This window comes from Fusarium vanettenii, assembly GCF_000151355.1.
Source record: "Fusarium vanettenii 77-13-4 chromosome 10 genomic scaffold NECHAsca_82_chr10_2_0, whole genome shotgun sequence".
NCBI classification, from domain to species: domain Eukaryota; kingdom Fungi; phylum Ascomycota; class Sordariomycetes; order Hypocreales; family Nectriaceae; genus Fusarium; species Fusarium vanettenii.
In genome coordinates, this window is record NW_003315807.1 from 586,403 (window position 1) to 603,121 (window position 16,719).

Here is a 16,719-nt window from a genome sequence, read left to right on the forward strand (position 1 = left end):
TGTACTGTTATTATCCGAAGCTAGCCAATTGCCCCCAGAATGTGAAAGATTGCCCCGGCATAGTGTGTGAGGGGTATCTCCAGCTTCCTCGTCGGGGTCCTCCGTCCCCTTCTCATGGACAAGGGTGACGGCACACACTCGGATCAAGGGAATAGCGCCACCGCGGATGGACATGTCAGAAAACGTGTATATATTGATATTTCGTACGAGGCCCAGCCTTCCAAGACATTGAACAATAAAAGGCCTTGGAAGGGACGCACTCCAGAACGCAGTCGAGATGCCACACATTCTCTCTCTGGTTGACAGAGTCCTCTCCTCCCTCTTCAAGAGACCAGAGCATCACCCACCTCTACCCAGCATGCCTTCCATCATCCCCTCGACAAACTTCTTTTCCTCCTCTGTCAAGTCCGACTTTGAGGCTGCCAACAAGAAGTATGCGGCTACGTTCAACGAGGCCCACCTGCCCTCGCCGCCCCGTCGGTATGAGATCTACACAAAGAGGTGAATTATGACATGGATCAAGGGCTGACAACGCGACTTTGCAGCAAGGTGGTAATTGTGGCTTGCATGGATTCGCGACTCGACCCGGCCAAAATGCTAGGGCTGGACCTTGGCGACGCCCATGTCATTCGAAATGGTCCGTTCTTGCGCCTGTCTTGTTATCATCCAGTCTGACACTTTTTTTTCTCTTCTAGCTGGTGGTAGAGCTGTTGAAGCTCTTCGTTCCATCTTGATCTCTCAACAGATGCTGGGAACCCGGGAGATTATCGTCATGCACCACGTAAGATGACCCCATGTTTTGTCTCCCCCTCCTCTTCCGGCAGAAGAAAATATGAACCGGCCCGGTGTTTTTTTCAAGCAAAGCTAACCCCACGCTTTCCCAACACACAGACCGGCTGTGGCATGCAGAGCTTCTCCGACCACGAGTTCCGGTCCAAGATCCGGAAGGAGCTCAAGGAGGACGTCGACCACATGTCGTTTCTGCCCTTTTCTGATTTGCGGCAGAGCGTGCTGGACGATGTCTCGTTCCTCAAGAAGAGCCCCCTGGTCTTGGATGTGCCCATCACGGGGTACGTGTATGATGTCAAGACGGGCATGATTGAGCAGGTCGAGGACCCAGTTGATTCCGAGTCCGAGCCTTCCAGCCCTTAATTGGGTGTGGACAGTGTACATACAACAAGGCGTTGAGGGATTAGGTACATTTGGGTTAGGTATGGAAAGGATATGGATTGGCGGTTTCATTACATAGCGAGCGGGCATTACAAGTTTTACTGGGATATACAAACGGATAAATTAAGCATTTTTCTCACAAGATTCGAATCTAAAGCCATCTCTTGGACCTGCATGACATTTTGGGAGGCAAAAATTCCCGTCGACTCGTCCCCACTCGGTCTCGGTTATCTACGACGAAATCTTGCATGAGGTAGTAGCCAAGCCGTGGTGAAATTCTAACTTGTCTTGTGCATAAGCCTTCCGTTATGTTCCGTGTTTGACCGTTGGAGGAGTGTTTTGTTCTTTTGGCGAAGCTTTGGTGATGTATTGATATTTGGCTTGGCTGACCTTGGCGTGCACGACAGAGACATTTTGACAAAGCAAATACTCGGCCAAGCATTACATGGCATCTTTTGCATATGTAAAGATGTGAATCATTTTTTATTTATTTTTAAGCCGCGGTGTGATGCATGGAAATGCCGAATTGTCCTGAAGCCAAGACCTGCACTTGCGCCCATGAAGCACTCTCATCGCCCGCCCGGGGTCATTTAACGACTACACCCAATTGCGAGATGATGAGCGACACCAAGAGCCTCTTTCTGCAAAAACAAATGATTCACCTGATACGCACAGACAGAGAATGACCATTGATTGAATAACTATAGGATAATAGCAACTTGAGAGACATCCGGTGGAGTTGTCTCGATTACCCAAACAGGTAAGGGATTCCGGCGGGGAGTTGATGTTACGTGAGGCTAGAGTTAGTCACAAACTCTAAAGACGTCTCCGAGGCAGCTAGTTAGTACTGCAAATCTTACTAAGTCGATCTTTTGATGATGGGATTGAGACATGTCGGTGTTTTATTCTCATGTTTCCTCTTTTTTTGGTATAGTAGGAGGGGAAGAAACTCGCCAGATATTTCAACACACAGGTGTTGAGTGGATTGAAGCCTCAAATATCCCACACAACACCCATCTCCACATCCATCTGATTGTTCCATCTAGTCCCAACACTCCGGATACTTTGCCTGTCAAGACATTCAAAATGCATTCACAAATTTTCAATAAGAAAACAGACGAGCTCTTCAGCTCGGCCAACCTCATCTCACGCTTCCTCGCCCTCGAACAAATCTACAGCGCCAACGAACTCGAAACCTACCTCGACTCCCTCCGAAACATCACCGAGTCCCAACCAACAGATGTAGTCGTCCTGTGCGCTTCGGCAATCCTCGCCATTGCCGAGGCGGTATTCGAGTGGGCCGCCCGGTATATCCAGAAGACAACCCCGGAAAGCAACCAGGAACATCCCAGGAGGATGGTGCTTGTCCTGTGCGGCGGCATTGGACCCTCTACTCGGTTCGTCTATGATGCAGTCAAGGCCAATGCGCGGTACTCGTGCATTTTTGACAGTGTTGAGGGGAAACCGGAGGCGCATGTCTTGAAGATAATTGCGGAGAGGTTTTATGGGTTGGATGTTGGGGGGTCTAATTTGACGCCATCACCAAGTGATTTGGAGAATCATGGTTTGACAATCTTGATGGCTGATCGTTCTATCAACTGCGGAGCCAGCCCGGAAGAAACGCAAAAGGTCTTGGAGAGTCATGGGATTCACAGCCCAAGTTCCATCACTGTGGTCCAAGATCCAGCCATGAGCAGACGAACAGTCGCATGCTTCGAGAGCGTTTATAGCAAGTGTGTGCAGAGACCAAAGATAGGCAGCTGGCCCATCTTGGCACCGGAGTCGACGGCATATGGCGTCAAGTTGGATGACGGAAAGGGACTATGGTCAATGGATCGCTTCCTGGACCGTATACTCGGGGAGATGCCGGTAGTACGGGACAGTGATGACGGATATAGACGAGGGTCTGGCTCATCTCGTGTTGATATTCCCGATGAAGTGGAGGATGCTTGGACAACTGTTCTGGAAGGATACGGCTCAAGATGTTTTGCACCAACCGTCAAAAGCTAGAATAGAATCAGTGTGCCAGTGCAAGGATGATTGGTTCTTGGGTATGTCCTTGCTGAATACCACCACCCCAAACATGACGGACCCTCCTCAACAACCATTATGGTCTCTTCGAATTCGTAAAACAATAGACCCGGCAAATACGCCCGGTTGAGAGCCTACCTCTGATTCGCCCGCATCGGAGGTGTCCGCTCCTCAGCTGCAGACATGGTGCCATGGATGACCTCGCGGCTTATCAAATGGGTTGCGCAGATTCGTCTGAAGACGTCACATGATTGCAGGCTTGCATATCTGGTGGAGATTTTGCATTCTTTTTGTTTGACTGTGCCTCAAAGGCTTTAGCTGAAATTTCTCGAACCATCAAAAATAAGAAGCAAAATCGTTCGGACATCTCGGCGCTTATCTCGCATCTCCGGGCCGGAACAGTTATCATTGCCACTCTCAGTTCATCGCATCTCCCCGAGAATCTTCATCGGCAATCGCCTTTTGGTGAAAAATGGCATCACTAACCCCACCTCTTCGTCGTTTCAGCCTCGTCTTTTACGCGCCCCCCGCGTCCGTGTCTGCCTGTAAAGCCGCCATCTTCAAGGCCGGCGCGGGCCGCTACCCGGGGCCCGGGGGCTACACGGAATGCTGTTGGCAGGCCACGGGCACGGGGCAGTTTCGTCCGGGAGACGCGGCCAACCCGGCTATTGGAGAGGTGGGCAAGCTTGAGGAGATCCCCGAGGTCCGAGTTGAGACTGTGTGCGCGGGGGAGGAGACTGTCAAGAAGGTTGTCTCGGCGCTGAAGGAGTACGTGTCCATAGTAATATTGCTGGCTGATTGCTGACAAAGTGCAGGGCGCATCCTTATGAAGAGGTTGCTTACCAGGTTTATCGAATTGAGGACTTTTAGTCAACACGTTGTAAGCTATTGTTTGGGCAGCTAAAGAGGTGAAGGGAGGCTTGCTGCCACACATTCATTTCCATGTTACCACCGCGGTATTGAAGCAATACGCACATTTCACGACCCCATACTGTGACTTTTTAATAAACTTCCTGAGCATTTCAATTCTCCCCGCGCTGACTGCAGTCACGCTAACCCTGCCTGCACAAGCATCTGGCTAGTCGGCGATCTGGCATAAGCGTAAGGACATGACCTCAAGCACGGTCCACGTGAAATTCCTCTGCATTTCTTGGGTTTTCGACAGCTGGGTTCTTCCCTGTACAGCATTGCCGTGTCTTGAAAGTCATGGTGTCGCCATTCTACTGCCGAAAAGTGAATGCATGTCTTGACTCAGACCCTTACTTGGCCTATCCTTACATGCATGGGAAAAGAGTCAAGATTATTAGGGTATTATACAAAAACTCTATCTTCGTATCCAATTTTGGTCGTCATGTCTTCGTCCCAAGTCCAGCTTTCAATCACGCAACAAGGACCTTTTCCTGCGGTAACAAAGAAGTCCACCTCTCCCCCGGTTTCCGACTCCATAACTTCTTGAGTGATTCTATACCCTTGAGCAAATTCCCAAATCCACTTCTCGCATGATGTCTTCGAAGCACCTTTTCGAAAAACGCCTTGTGCTCATCAAGTTGGGCATCTGAAGCCGCTACAAATGTTGTCCAGATAAGCATGTGCTCGACAGGAGACGTGTGTGGAATCTTCTTGAGTGATTCGATGAATTTTTCGAGGCGGGCCACGGAGCCTGGGTTACCTGGGACTGGCTCAAAGTTGAAAAATGCAGAAGTCTGATCTGACATGACTTGTTGGAGATAAATGTCTCGCGCCTGGTACACGAGATCTGCGAATTGTGAAGATAGAGATGAGTGCTGGGGATATTGGTCTATGCAGTGGTTGAGACATCCGAATAGTTGAGCGGTTCGGGCTTGTGAGGAAATCATCTCGAGGCCTGTTTCTTCGCCGAGGTGCGGAGCAGCGTAGACTCGAAGTCTAGACAGCATTGTTAGACGCGAGGACTAACTCCATGGAGAGTCTGTCAACTTACTTGTGTAGCTCCCGCATGATAAACTCGGCCAGGGTCCCAGTCCCGAGCCCTTCTTTGCCCCCAATAGCATCAAACGCCGACTCCATCATCCGGAACAGGACCGGAAAGTCAGAACCTCCAGTCACCAACACGGCTGTGATGAGAAGCAAGAGACTTATCAAGACGGAGTGTTTCTCGGTTTGATCAGCGTTGACAAGTTCCTGTCGTTGTCGTAAACCACGAAGGGTGCGTCCGCAGAGCTGGTACGGATCCGGGACGTAAAAGTCATCAATATCAAAACTTCCGCCAAAGATGGTGTGCTGCTGGTTATTAGCGTGTAGGTTGTGGGACAGCTTATTAATGTGGAAGTGAAAAGCTGAGACGGTGAGAACGGCGTCCATGACAAGTTGGTCGGTCTGGGCTAGAGGGAGTAGTATGTGACGCCAGTCGTTAAGTACGCCGTCAATAGCGACCATCTCGGTCGAGATGTACTGAGAGACTAGATTTTGTTAGAGTTTGAATGTAGCGGTTCAGTTGAAGTTACATACAGTGTAGAAACAAGTTTCTCTTCCATCCTGGTGTGCTCTGGGGGATCTCCTGCAGAAAGACACTGCAGAAGATGGTGTGGTCCTCTAACCAACCAATTCCTCCCGGTACAAGGTCCTGGTCGTCGGATATAATGAATTCAATGTCGTCATCGTCTTGCTCCTCAGTGTCGCCGTCGAGTTGCGTGTCCGTCTTATCCGATAGGACAAGGTTCACTGTGGAAGTCGACTTTGAGGGTATCGTGTCATGTTTGTCGTTTCCGGAAAGACTCCATGAATTCCTACCACCACTGTTAGTGACAACAACGTAGACAGCTTCAGTGAGTATGCCCACTCTTCATAGACCCTTTCGATGGTCTTTCCTGCCCACTTGCCCCTCGCAGCAACACCCTTGTTGAATCGATGACGAATCCCAAGTCCACTGCACTTTAGGCCACGAGAGGCGCATTTGTTGCAGCTAGGCTCGTTGCGGTCGCAGTGAATGCGTCGTTTCGAGCACTCGTGGCAACCTATAACAGTTAGTGATTGTTTTTGAGGGACAGTGAAGCTGTATTGACCCTTCGTCTTTGGTACATAGGGCCGTTTCTTTGGCGGCATGGCATTCACAACTCTTCACCCCCCACGTTTTGCTGGTGAGCAAATCGGATCGATCGACGCTTGAACGGCGCGTGAGTTTATTATGGCCGTGGATCTCATGAACGGGCCGGGGTTTTGCTCGAGAAGGACGGGCCTCGTTCTTTTTAAAATCCAGGCACATCACATGGATGTCCCCCAAACTTCCCCGCAGAGAGAGTCAACAGCTCCGCAGATTGGTTCGCGCTATTCTAGAAGCTAGCTTGGAAGCAGATGTTGGAGGCGAGGGGCTAGACTGGAATAGGAGGGTCAAGTGAGAGCAGCTCCGATTTTAGGCAAATGTGAAAGATATAATTGGTGGATGCCTTCAGGGGTGCCTGATGGTGCTTGGATGGCCTCATTCTGTGACTGGCTAGAACCCCAAGGGACCATCTCCAACGGCCGACGATCGGATGTTTCTTGTATGACCTTGTTTGCGAATCTCCTCATCTTAGAGGTTGTTGTCCATTGTGGAGGCGAGCATTACTATTTAAAAGAACGTAATATCGTATCAATAGTCTTTAAAAGGTTGTTGACTGTCGTGCTCGGACTGTTTTCATGTCCGATGAAGCTGAGGCCCATTTCACGACGTGTCCATTTCATGATGCAGAGACTCGAGTGGCCGCATACACAACATCATGCATTACGCACGAGCACAGTTTCGATACACTTGCAGAATCACTGACAGAAATAACTGAGTGGCTTTGGGCATACCTCCTACCCTGGAGCGAGCCTGGCACAGCACTGAAAGGACCGAGAGACTCAGAGGCTGTGATACAGAAAAACAGGCCGTTAGGCCACCCAAAAGGTAGGGGGTTTAATTGGTTCTATTTACTGCATGACAGAGGTGGTTATGCCGTTTTGTTTTGGGAATTGGAATCCAGAGTATTTCTGATAACATGGCTCCAGTAGAAAAAAGGGGATTGAAAGCTTAGAGGGGTCAAAAATTTCCTGTTACCCGCTTGACCTCGAGATTTGTCCATCAAGGCAAAGTTAGGTAAGTAAAGACACGTGTCTAGGTTTTAATATTCCAAGTGGATATAATGATGCTACGTAAAAATGTCCTTAAACCAGGCAATGGCTTGTAGAAATGCCTGTTCCTTGGCAAAACGCTGCACAGCTATGGAGGGATCTCCTCGCACCGCAAAGCCATGCTCCACGCCAGAAAAGAGATTGATTTGGTATCGCTGGCCTACCTTTCCAAGAATTCTCTCTGACTCGTGACGCTTTTCAACAGTAAAGATGTCGTCGTTTTCGGCTGCAGCAACTGACAGCGGCCCAGAAATAGCAGCCAGCTCGTCAGCTTCGACGAAGGAAGGGTGAGCGATGAAGCCACACTCGATTCCATGCTTATAATGGCGAATAACATACTGAAAATGCAATTAGTACTGTTCAATGGTATGCAGACACAATGCAAGGAACAGCGAGGAACAGCGAGGAACAGCGTCTCACCTTGGCTCCTAGGCAGTAGCCAACAGCACCTATACGGGTCAACCCGAGAGACTTGAGGTGAGCAAGGCCCTGGAGGATGATTGGATCAATAGCCTCTGGTGTATGTGGGTTGCTTCCGTTGGACCCATGCGATAACCAGCCCATAATGTCGAAATCATCAGGCATTTGAAAGGGTGCAGGATCGCCGTTGAAGATATCCAAGACCAGAGTAGTATAGCCTTGAGCGGCGAATAAGTCGGCCATGAGTTTGCTGTTCTGCCATATCCCGAGGATATCTGGTACATAGAGGATGCCAACGTTCTGCGACTCTACATGACTGGGCGGCGTGGCCAGGTATGCGTCGACCTGGCCGTCAAGCACAATCAGGTCTCCAGTGGGTTTACCTCTGTCCTTGAATGAGCATTTGGTTTTCGTATTATCAGTTGCTGGGGACTCACTCATGGAGGCTCCCAAGGGAGCAACATTGGCTGGGAGCAAACGAGGTCATGCTTGGTGCGCCGTGCTTGAAACTTGATTTGTTGGACAAAATCTGCCAGCTTGAATGATAAGAGGCTGAATTACACGGTAACAAATTAATTGAATCCTTCTAGTATCTCTCCCAGTCGGGAGCCGCATTAAGACTGCGGCAAGGCCAGGACGGATTGTCGGTACGGAACACGGCCCGACGTATATCGTCGGCTAGGGCACCGTGCAGTTGGTGGGCGTAGCGGTTGCCGATCGGCACCACAAATGGAAGCCGGCAGGATCGGCCAGTGACTTGCCTCGCATTAGGAAGCACAAGATGGGTGTCTTGGGTAGAACATGTGTAGTTTGGTGAGATGTGAAATATTGAACCGCTCCTTGATCCTCCAACACCTACATACCCGACTCAACTTAGCTCCGAGCTAGCATCGACCAATCCTTGCATTGCCTACTACCTACTCTCCGGCCATCATGTTCGCAGACATCACCAAGCCGCCAGCCCCGCTTCCCACCTCGGAGCTCACCACGCTGAGCAAGGGCATGGTATTGCTGCCTCCCCTTTCGCGGCGTGGCCATGGGCCCGGCCTGATCATCCTGCACCGACACGCGGAAGATCCGCTGGCCTTTTATGATGGAGCGCCGTCACCCTTGCTCAAATGGGCGGAAGAGGGATATGCCGTTGTTCAACTGGATCCCACCTCTTTCGAAGGCAGGCCAGCTGAGGATGTGTTGCGCGAGGCTGTAGAAGCACTCGACCAGTGTTCAAGATGCGATCCAAAAGGCAACGTGGGCCTGGTGTGTAAGTAGAAGTTCCTTGCCTCGCTCTCGCCCCAATGCTGACCATCCACAGCCTACGAGCCTGATCTCTGGAACAAAGCAGCCCCAGCACTGGCCCAAGTCCCCCAGCTCATTGCCGGCATCACCTACATTGATGCATCGGCCCTCGACAATCTCGCGGCAGTCAAGATCCCCACATTGAACCATGTAGCTGGACAGACTGCTCCGTCCGCTGCGTCTGCCAAGCAGTACCAATATCCCACGGCGAAAGGCTATGGATTTGCAACACCCGCCAGTGAGCATTATCACTACATCACAGAATCCATATCGCACACAAGGAGCCTCCAGTTTCTCAAGCCCCTCATGAGCGGCCCTTATTTCGACCTGGAAACGATCTGGGAAGAACACACCTACTACGAATTCGCTGACCGCTCTGTTGAGCATACAATGAGCACCATGGTGCAAGAGCCTTACGTCAACCATGTCCCCACGGTACGCTGATAGCTGTGAAGCTCATCCCAGACCGGACTGACACTACTGCAGTTGACCGGCGGCATTGGCCGACAGAAGTTGACAAACTTCTATCGGCAAAATTTCATTTTCAACAACTCTGCCGACACTGAGTTGGAGCTCATTAGCCGGACGCTAGGCATCAACACAGTGGTCGATGAGTTCATCTTCAAATTCACTCACGATCGAGAGATTGACTGGCTGTAAGTCACTCGCAAATAAGTTGAGGTGGATCACAGCCCGACGGTTTTGCTGATTCGTGTCTATAGCATCCCTGGAGTCCCTCCTACAGGACGAAAGGCAGAAGTCCCTTTCACAGCCGTGGTAAACATCCGAGGGGATAGGCTGTACCATGAACACATCTCGTGGGACCAGGGCACTGTCCTGAAGCAGCTTGGCCTGATGCCCGAGTATCTGCCTTTCCCGTACGACCTACCGGATGCAAAAGCAGGCTCATTCGAGTATCGAGTCCCCGTCGCTGGGTCAGAGGGTGCGGAAAAGATGAGGGACAGGAACAGCGTGCCATCCAACGAAATGTTCAAGTTTGAAGGAAGAAAAAATGAGGACAAGTAAACGATCATGGAAGGGGAGTTTCAGTTATTAGCTAGAACCATACCTTGCATACCACTAAGAATATCCATAATCAGTCAGTCCGGTGGAGCTGGAATCTCTTGAAATTGTCGAGTAAGAGTGCATGTAGATGGTAACCGCTGATCAGGTGAGATATGTATTGTTAGTTACTTCAAAACCAATCACCTCTCTGAGTGGTATCCGTAATCTGGCCCTGCCTTGGAAGCAATCATTTAATTATTTGTGAGTTAGCATAGCTAGCTGAGACTTGATGGCTAGGACTTGGGAGCATGATTTAATCAGATGAAGCTAACTACCGTCTAATGCTTTAAACTCTTCTTCAAAAAACATTCTGACATGTGTATCCTTGGAAGCACCCGCAATACCTTCTATTTCCTTCTCCTCAAGGTCAAAAGCAGCAAGCTCATTTAGATAATTCTGTAGTCGTTCTTTTCGGCCACTAGTAGTCACCACCCGAATCCCCTGTTGAATCACCCACTTGAGTAGTATGGTCGACTCGCTCACGCGATACTTGTCTGACAACGACTTGACGAGGTCGTTAACTGGGCCAGGTTGAAGATTCGTGAGAGGAACAAGACACGCAAAGGCTTCCATCGGGATCCCTTTTCCTTCAAGGTAGGTCTTGAGATGAGATTGTGGTAAGTAAGGGTGCATCTCTACTTGATCAACCGCTGGGCGTATCCTGGCTGTCTCGAGAAGGGTGTCAATATGCTGCTCGCTGAAACTAGAGACTCCGATATTTTTGGCGAGGCCTTTGTCAACGCAGACCTCCATCTTGCGCCATGCTTCCTGAAGATGAGATGGAGATGTGGCTGGGAATGGGGCATGTGCGAGATACCTGGATGGAGACGGTCAGCTCAGCTATACATGGACGAGAGGGATGGGAGGGGAAAGGGGATAACTTGCATGTCCACGTAGGACGTCTTGAGATTGGCGAGGGTATCTGCAAGAGCTGACTCTGGATCGTCAAGATTTAGAGTCTTATTGGTGATGAACAGCTCGGATCTTGGCACTCCCGACTCTTCAAGCGCGACCCCAAGCTCCCGTTCATTGTTGTACACTTTTTGAGTCATATCAGTACAAGGAGAGTTTTAAGGTCATGTAGAGGCTTACTTTGAGCTGAATCTATGTGTCGGTACCCTACTTCCAAGGCCGTCTTTATCCCATCGACGATCTTGCGGCTGATGTTCTGGCGACTTTCCTCGAACCACAGCGTCCCCACCCCAAAGGCCAGAGGGAAAGGCGCGGTACTCTCTGCTGGGTGCCTCATCGTGTGTGTGTGTGTAGTTACTGAAAGTGTCTGTATCGGACGCCTAATCTCACGTGTGCTTTATCAATCGATGGGAACTCCCAGTTGACTCAGCCGACATCATCTGCTTGAGTCTGCCCGGGTATCAATCAACCTGACTCGTAGCCGACTGAGCTGGCGGATACGTTCCTGGTGCATTACCCGAAAGATTGGTGGAAATGGCCTGATGTTGATATAAGATTGACGAGTCTACCTATCTGGGGTAAAACCTCCGGATCTCGGCCCGTGAGCTACACTCATGCCATGGAGGCTACCAGATGCCAGGTAAGCCTCAACGCGAAACTAGCAAAGGAGACTCACCCTTTGGCTTCTAGGGGGAGAGGAAATGTCGAGCAGTGGTCTGAACTGTTCTACTCAGTGCTCGGCCTTGAGCAACAACAAGAGCCAGCTATGAAACTGTGACCTTGAAGTCACTGTGCAACTCTCGTTTCCCTGATAGGAACTACGAAGCCCTTAATATTATTCTGTTAAAACGATTTTATCCAATGTCCATCAAGGCGCGTCAGCATTTGTGCACCAGTGGTGGATACCTCAACACCAGGTGAATAATCGCAGCGATCATCAATGCCAGACTCTCGGGTCCAATGCCAAGCCCGACATCCCTCGCCCGACATCCCGACAGCTGGAGACATTTTGATAGTCGATGACATCTCGGGAAGAGGCCATTAGCTGCCATGGCATTCATTGCATGGCGGTCGCATGGAACCCAATACCGTAAAGACGGCAACCCAATCGACCCCATCGCTTGCAGGCAAACGTGCAAGTCTAGCCTCATTTCCCCGCCTTTCTAGCTTCGCTTGTTTGCGGGGGAGATACGAAGAAGCAGGTGGCCCAGATAACGGGGCTTTTTCTGGCTCCAGCCAAGCTTATCTGTGGGAATATCCCGGGTACACTATCAGCTAGGGAGGAGGAGTCCGGAGGAGATCCGGCCGACGATATGAACCTCGAGCTAGTTAGCAAGCGAGACCGGCGGGGACATGGTGATATCGCCTTGATGCTGGGGTCATGGTGATTAACTCATATATCGGCCGTTCAGGCTGCTTGATCCATCATCTCCATCTTCACGGCAGCCTTGCATTCAACTCCAAGTAGCAACAATGACAAGCGAAATCCCCAAAGCCCTCGACGACATGGAGATGAAGCGCAAATCCTCTGATGCGGACGTCCAAGAGGGCATCATCGACGACGTGGCCGTTGAATACTCGGACGCCTACTACCGCAAGCTTCTCTGGAAGATCGACATCTGGCTTCTGCCCCTCATGTGGATCTGCTACGGCACGCAGCAAGCCGACAAGACATCCCTCAGCACCCAAGCCGTCTTTGGCATTCGCGAGGACACGGGTCTCGTGGGCGAGCAGTTCAACTGGCTGAGCACCATCTTCTACCTCTCGTACATGGTCTGCGAGGGCCCCGGCAACTGGCTCATGCAAAAGTGTCACACGGGCAAGTTCCTGTCCATCGTCATGGTCCTCTGGGGTGTCATTGTGCTGTGCATCGCTTTTGCAAAGAACTTTGCCCATCTCATGGTTCTTCGGACTTTTCAGGGAGCTCTGGAATGCACCATCTCTCCTACTTTTATGCTCATCACTGGCGCGTGGTATACCTCCCAGGAGCACACTTTGCGCTCTCTGATCTGGGGAACATCGAATGCCGGTATGAACATCCTGGCTGGTCTTAGTATGTATGGCATTGGTCTCCATGCTGAGAAGCACCCTGGTGGTCTGGCTGCTGTAAACAACCCCTGCCCCGCTGTAAACCGAGAGTATAGCTAACTCACTTGACCCCTGAAACAGTGGAAGGGCATCTCATTCTTCCTGGGAGCTTTGACAATCACCTGCGGCATCCTCGTCTGGTTTGTCCTCGGAACTCCTCGTGAGGTCCGCTGGCTGAGCGAGGATGAGAAGCGCGCCGCCATTGCCCGCGTCCTCTCCAACCAGACGGGATCGGATCGCGAGAAGCGATCCGAGTTCAAGTGGGAGCAGGTCTGGGCCACATTCAAAGGTAAGATATCCGAACCAAATCGAGTAAACACTGCTCACATCATGTCTAGACCCTCAGACCTACTTTTTCTTCTTCGTTACCATTATAAACGCTCTGCCCAATGGTGCCAACACGACCTTTTCCAAGCTCATCTGGAAGTCGTTTGGTTTCACGCCCCTGGAGACGCTGCTCAAGGGGTCTACACCCTACTACTGTGTGAGCATCTGCTGGTTCCTCGTGGTCGGCTATGTTACGCTTAAGAAGCCCAACCTTCGATGTAAGCTTCCGTCGTGTTTCTGTTAACTCCTAGCTGACAAAGACTAGTCGTCATGATGATGTTTTCCCTCGTGCCAGCCTTCTCGGGTATGATGGCTCTTGCATTCTTGCCTAAGGATGGAATGAAGTGGACGAGATGGGGCATGTATATCCTGCAGGTGTTTGGATCACTCCCCGGACTCAGTGAGTTTTATTCCCTCGTACGAGCATTTATGATCCCGCCACTTGCTCACTACGTCATCGCTAGTGATCTGGACCTTCCTGCCATCCAACGTCGCAGGCCGAACGAAGAAGACAGTCACGGCCACGATTCTCTTCATTGCTTACTGCGTTGGCAATGCCGTCGGTGCCCAGATGTTCGTTGCCTCGGACGCACCTAGATACATCCGAGGCCTCACCGCTTGCGCCGTCCTCTACTGTGTCGAGTTCTGCAGCATGGGAACGTGGCGAGCCTACTGTAAGTATCCCGGGACGCTGCCTGTCTAGCCTAAGCTAACTCGATTCCTCAGACATGTGGGAGAACCGCCGACGGGCTAAGTTGATTCGGGAGCAGGGTATTTCTGAGGAGGAGAGCCTGCGCCTCGGAAAGGAGAATGCGGAGGCTGATATGACTGATCGGGAGAACATTCACTTCAAGTACAAGTATTAATTGATTTTGGGGGTGGCGATCAAGTCAGACTGTCAGCGGTCTAGTTCGGTGCACTTGTGTCGTCTCCTGCCCCATGGGAAGGGTATCAGGAAAGGGAGGAGGGCTCTTAAAGAACTTCATAGTTGCAAGGTAGCTATTAAAGCTGTCAAACCACACATGACTGATCAGTAATTCAACCTCCCATTCAGAGCTATTTAATTATACGAGTATATTTAATTAATAAGTTCATCCTCGTTATTGTTCTGTATGAGTTCGTTGCATCCGTACGCTGGTTCATAACGCTTACCACTCTCTATGTTAGGTCTTGGGAGATGAAATCGCATTGCAGCTAACCATCCTCTTCCAAGCTCTCTCAGTTAGCATAATACCTCAATTGCACGGGCTTCTATCATTCTTCAATATTCACCATGTTAATTAACTTTCGCCTAGGCTTTGCCACCACTAAAAATGTTGCCGATTCTAACAAGCTCATCCCAACGCTGATCCTTCTGAGCCTCGATAGTACCTTCCGGCGTGATAACCTTCATCTCTTGCACTGTGTTGGTTCCGTACTCGTAAGTCTCGTCGTTATTGACAAAGGCGACCAGAATCCGAATCCAGTCAGTCATGAGCTGCCTTTCCTTGGGCGTCGGACCGTATGATATCGAGAAGCTGCTTTACCCTTAAACTAGGATCTTGGAAAATGCGAGATGGCCGGACTTACTTCCAAAATGGCTTATCCATCGCGTGTGCAACTCCAAATGACAACGGTGCCACCGACTCATCGATAAATGACAGCCGGTAGGCAATCTGGTAGCGCCATATATCGCGGATGCTCACACCATTCTCTTCCAAGTGCTTCACTAGTGCTCTTGATGGTGCTCTGACCTGACCATCAGACACGATGTTACCTATAAATGGATGGATTAGCCCTCTGATGACATTTCTCGGCGAAGGGACTGTCTTACCAAACAGATTCTTCCAAGCAGCCAAGTCGTCGGATGTAGGCAGCGGGTAGCAGTCAATCGCTCTGTCTGTGACTTCCGGCGCATAGTAGTTCATCACCTGGATCCTGAGAGACTCTAGAGTTGGTTCTTCTGGACTATTATATGTCGAGTAGAGAGTCTCCTCGTTGGCAACTTCGCCGATGAGTATCTTGTATCCCCTGGTTTTGAACTCATCGGCAAATTCCTTGCTCTGTACATACTCCATCATTCCAGAGTGAATAAAGAGATCATCAGTGACTGGTCGGAAGGTATGATGTGTCAGCTTGGGGATGGCTTCGATCAGTTCCTGGACGCTGAGTTTTCTCAGGGATGCAAGCTTCTGATCGGCAGGCCAAGATTCTTGGATCTCAAAGTGCCTGCACAACTCATCGAACTGAGCTTGGGTATCCTTCAGAGACTTCGGCTGCGCAGGTATCGCGTTAGAATCCATAAAGATTCGCCGGAATAGGGGAGCCCCTTGACTTGGCCGGCGGAATTCGTGTAGCATCTGAGCCTCGACGCTGTAGGCTCCAGCGCTGCGACCCGCGAGTGTGATGTTTTCCGGGTCGCCTCCAAACTTGGAGATGTTCTCCTTGACCCATTCCGCCGCCATCCGCTGGTCCCAGAGTCCAAAGTTGCCACCCGAGACGCCGCCACTCTCCTCGACCAGATCCTGACCAGCGAGGAAGCCAAATATGTTAAGGCGATAGCCTATGGCCACAACAATTGCGTTGAGACCACCAGTGGAAATGAGCTCAGTAGGGTCCATGCCGGGCTCCTGTGAAGGGTCACCCATCTGGAACCATCCACCGTGCAACCAAAGCATGACGGGCCACTTACTCTCCCGTTCGTCTCCCACAGGAGTCCATATGTTGACAAAAAGGCAGTCTTCACTGTACGCCCCATCACCTCCCTCGGCCTTGCCGACATGGAATGCCTTCTGGGGGCATACAGCTCTGAACTTGGTGGCATCCAACGGGCCGTCTGTGACACTTCCGTAGGTGTAACTTGGTGGGAGCGGTCTCGGCTTGCGCCAACGATGCTCCCCAGTTGGAGGAAGAGCATAGGGTATACTGGCATATCGACGCGACTTCTCATCAAGTTGGAGACCACGGATGACTCCCTTGTCGCCCAGATGCAGATCGAAGGCCTTTTCGTTGTACGAGATTGTGTTTCCCATCTTGACAGTGTGATTTGAGTGCAAAGTGCCGAACAAACGATGCGAACCACAGCCAAGAAAGAGTCCGAGGACTTGATGATTGAATCATCGACACAGGTAACTTAGTCAATCCGTCTGTCGGTTGCCGAGTTCCGTTCCTTATCGGTGGTGGGCCGGCCCCCGCACGGATCTCCGGCCGAGGATTCGGGTAGATACCAGCGGGGCGGACCTTGTTCTCGCTCCGGGCTGCCCAACCTCGCAAGTCTTCGAATAGCTAAGTAGACCCTTGTCG

General features: G+C 50.8%; 9 protein-coding genes across 9 annotated transcripts; 5 read left to right on the forward strand and 4 right to left on the reverse strand.

Moving 5' to 3' along the window:
• Positions 1-358: 358 nt before the first annotated feature.
• NECHADRAFT_85616 (uncharacterized protein) lies at positions 359-1,152 on the forward strand (the record flags this gene model as incomplete). The annotated part of the gene is made up of 4 exons (XM_003039761.1): positions 359-480; positions 546-637; positions 696-781; positions 892-1,152. The coding sequence occupies 4 exons, from the start codon at positions 359-361 to the stop codon at positions 1,150-1,152; spliced, it is 561 nt and encodes a 186-aa protein (XP_003039807.1).
• A 1,140-nt stretch (positions 1,153-2,292) lies between these two features.
• NECHADRAFT_27983 (uncharacterized protein) lies at positions 2,293-3,138 on the forward strand (the record flags this gene model as incomplete). Its single annotated transcript, XM_003039762.1, has 1 exon — positions 2,293-3,138. A coding segment is annotated over one exon (846 nt), but the record flags the coding sequence as incomplete, so codon positions are not given.
• Positions 3,139-3,524: 386 nt separating this feature from the next.
• NECHADRAFT_72217 (uncharacterized protein) lies at positions 3,525-4,225 on the forward strand. The gene is made up of 2 exons (XM_003039763.1): positions 3,525-3,969; positions 4,017-4,225. Exons 1-2 carry the CDS (start codon positions 3,674-3,676, stop codon positions 4,069-4,071), a joined length of 351 nt encoding a protein of 116 aa, XP_003039809.1. The 5' UTR covers positions 3,525-3,673; the 3' UTR covers positions 4,072-4,225.
• Positions 4,226-4,580: 355 nt separating this feature from the next.
• NECHADRAFT_50034 (uncharacterized protein) lies at positions 4,581-6,282 on the reverse strand (the record flags this gene model as incomplete). Its single annotated transcript, XM_003039964.1, has 5 exons — positions 4,581-5,106; positions 5,162-5,493; positions 5,903-5,966; positions 6,020-6,194; positions 6,243-6,282. The coding sequence occupies 5 exons, from the start codon at positions 6,280-6,282 to the stop codon at positions 4,581-4,583; spliced, it is 1,137 nt and encodes a 378-aa protein (XP_003040010.1).
• A 1,064-nt stretch (positions 6,283-7,346) lies between these two features.
• NECHADRAFT_85620 (uncharacterized protein) lies at positions 7,347-8,236 on the reverse strand (the record flags this gene model as incomplete). Its single annotated transcript, XM_003039965.1, has 3 exons — positions 7,347-7,667; positions 7,750-8,134; positions 8,187-8,236. 3 exons carry the CDS (start codon positions 8,234-8,236, stop codon positions 7,347-7,349), a joined length of 756 nt encoding a protein of 251 aa, XP_003040011.1.
• Positions 8,237-8,682: 446 nt separating this feature from the next.
• On the forward strand, positions 8,683-10,071 carry NECHADRAFT_49897 (uncharacterized protein; the record flags this gene model as incomplete). The annotated part of the gene is made up of 4 exons (XM_003039764.1): positions 8,683-9,010; positions 9,062-9,480; positions 9,532-9,701; positions 9,768-10,071. 4 exons carry the CDS (start codon positions 8,683-8,685, stop codon positions 10,069-10,071), a joined length of 1,221 nt encoding a protein of 406 aa, XP_003039810.1.
• A 74-nt stretch (positions 10,072-10,145) lies between these two features.
• NECHADRAFT_96675 (uncharacterized protein) lies at positions 10,146-11,359 on the reverse strand (the record flags this gene model as incomplete). The annotated part of the gene is made up of 4 exons (XM_003039966.1): positions 10,146-10,168; positions 10,455-10,927; positions 10,957-11,149; positions 11,203-11,359. 4 exons carry the CDS (start codon positions 11,357-11,359, stop codon positions 10,146-10,148), a joined length of 846 nt encoding a protein of 281 aa, XP_003040012.1.
• Positions 11,360-12,528: 1,169 nt separating this feature from the next.
• NECHADRAFT_96676 (uncharacterized protein) lies at positions 12,529-14,303 on the forward strand (the record flags this gene model as incomplete). Its single annotated transcript, XM_003039765.1, has 6 exons — positions 12,529-13,128; positions 13,192-13,399; positions 13,449-13,655; positions 13,703-13,837; positions 13,902-14,111; positions 14,164-14,303. The coding sequence occupies 6 exons, from the start codon at positions 12,529-12,531 to the stop codon at positions 14,301-14,303; spliced, it is 1,500 nt and encodes a 499-aa protein (XP_003039811.1).
• A 699-nt stretch (positions 14,304-15,002) lies between these two features.
• Positions 15,003-16,448, reverse strand: NECHADRAFT_50210 (uncharacterized protein; the record flags this gene model as incomplete). The annotated part of the gene is made up of 2 exons (XM_003039967.1): positions 15,003-15,193; positions 15,251-16,448. 2 exons carry the CDS (start codon positions 16,446-16,448, stop codon positions 15,003-15,005), a joined length of 1,389 nt encoding a protein of 462 aa, XP_003040013.1.
• Positions 16,449-16,719: the final 271 nt, after the last annotated feature.

Bases quoted from the DNA above. Each gene is read 5' to 3' on its own strand.
- NECHADRAFT_72217 (XM_003039763.1), top strand. From the start codon at position 3,674: ATGGCATCACTAACCCCACCTCTTCGTCGTTTCAGCCTCGTCTTTTAC. The intron at 3,970-4,016 runs GTACGTGTCCAT...GACAAAGTGCAG, and splicing joins GTTGTCTCGGCGCTGAAGGA to GGCGCATCCTTATGAAGAGG.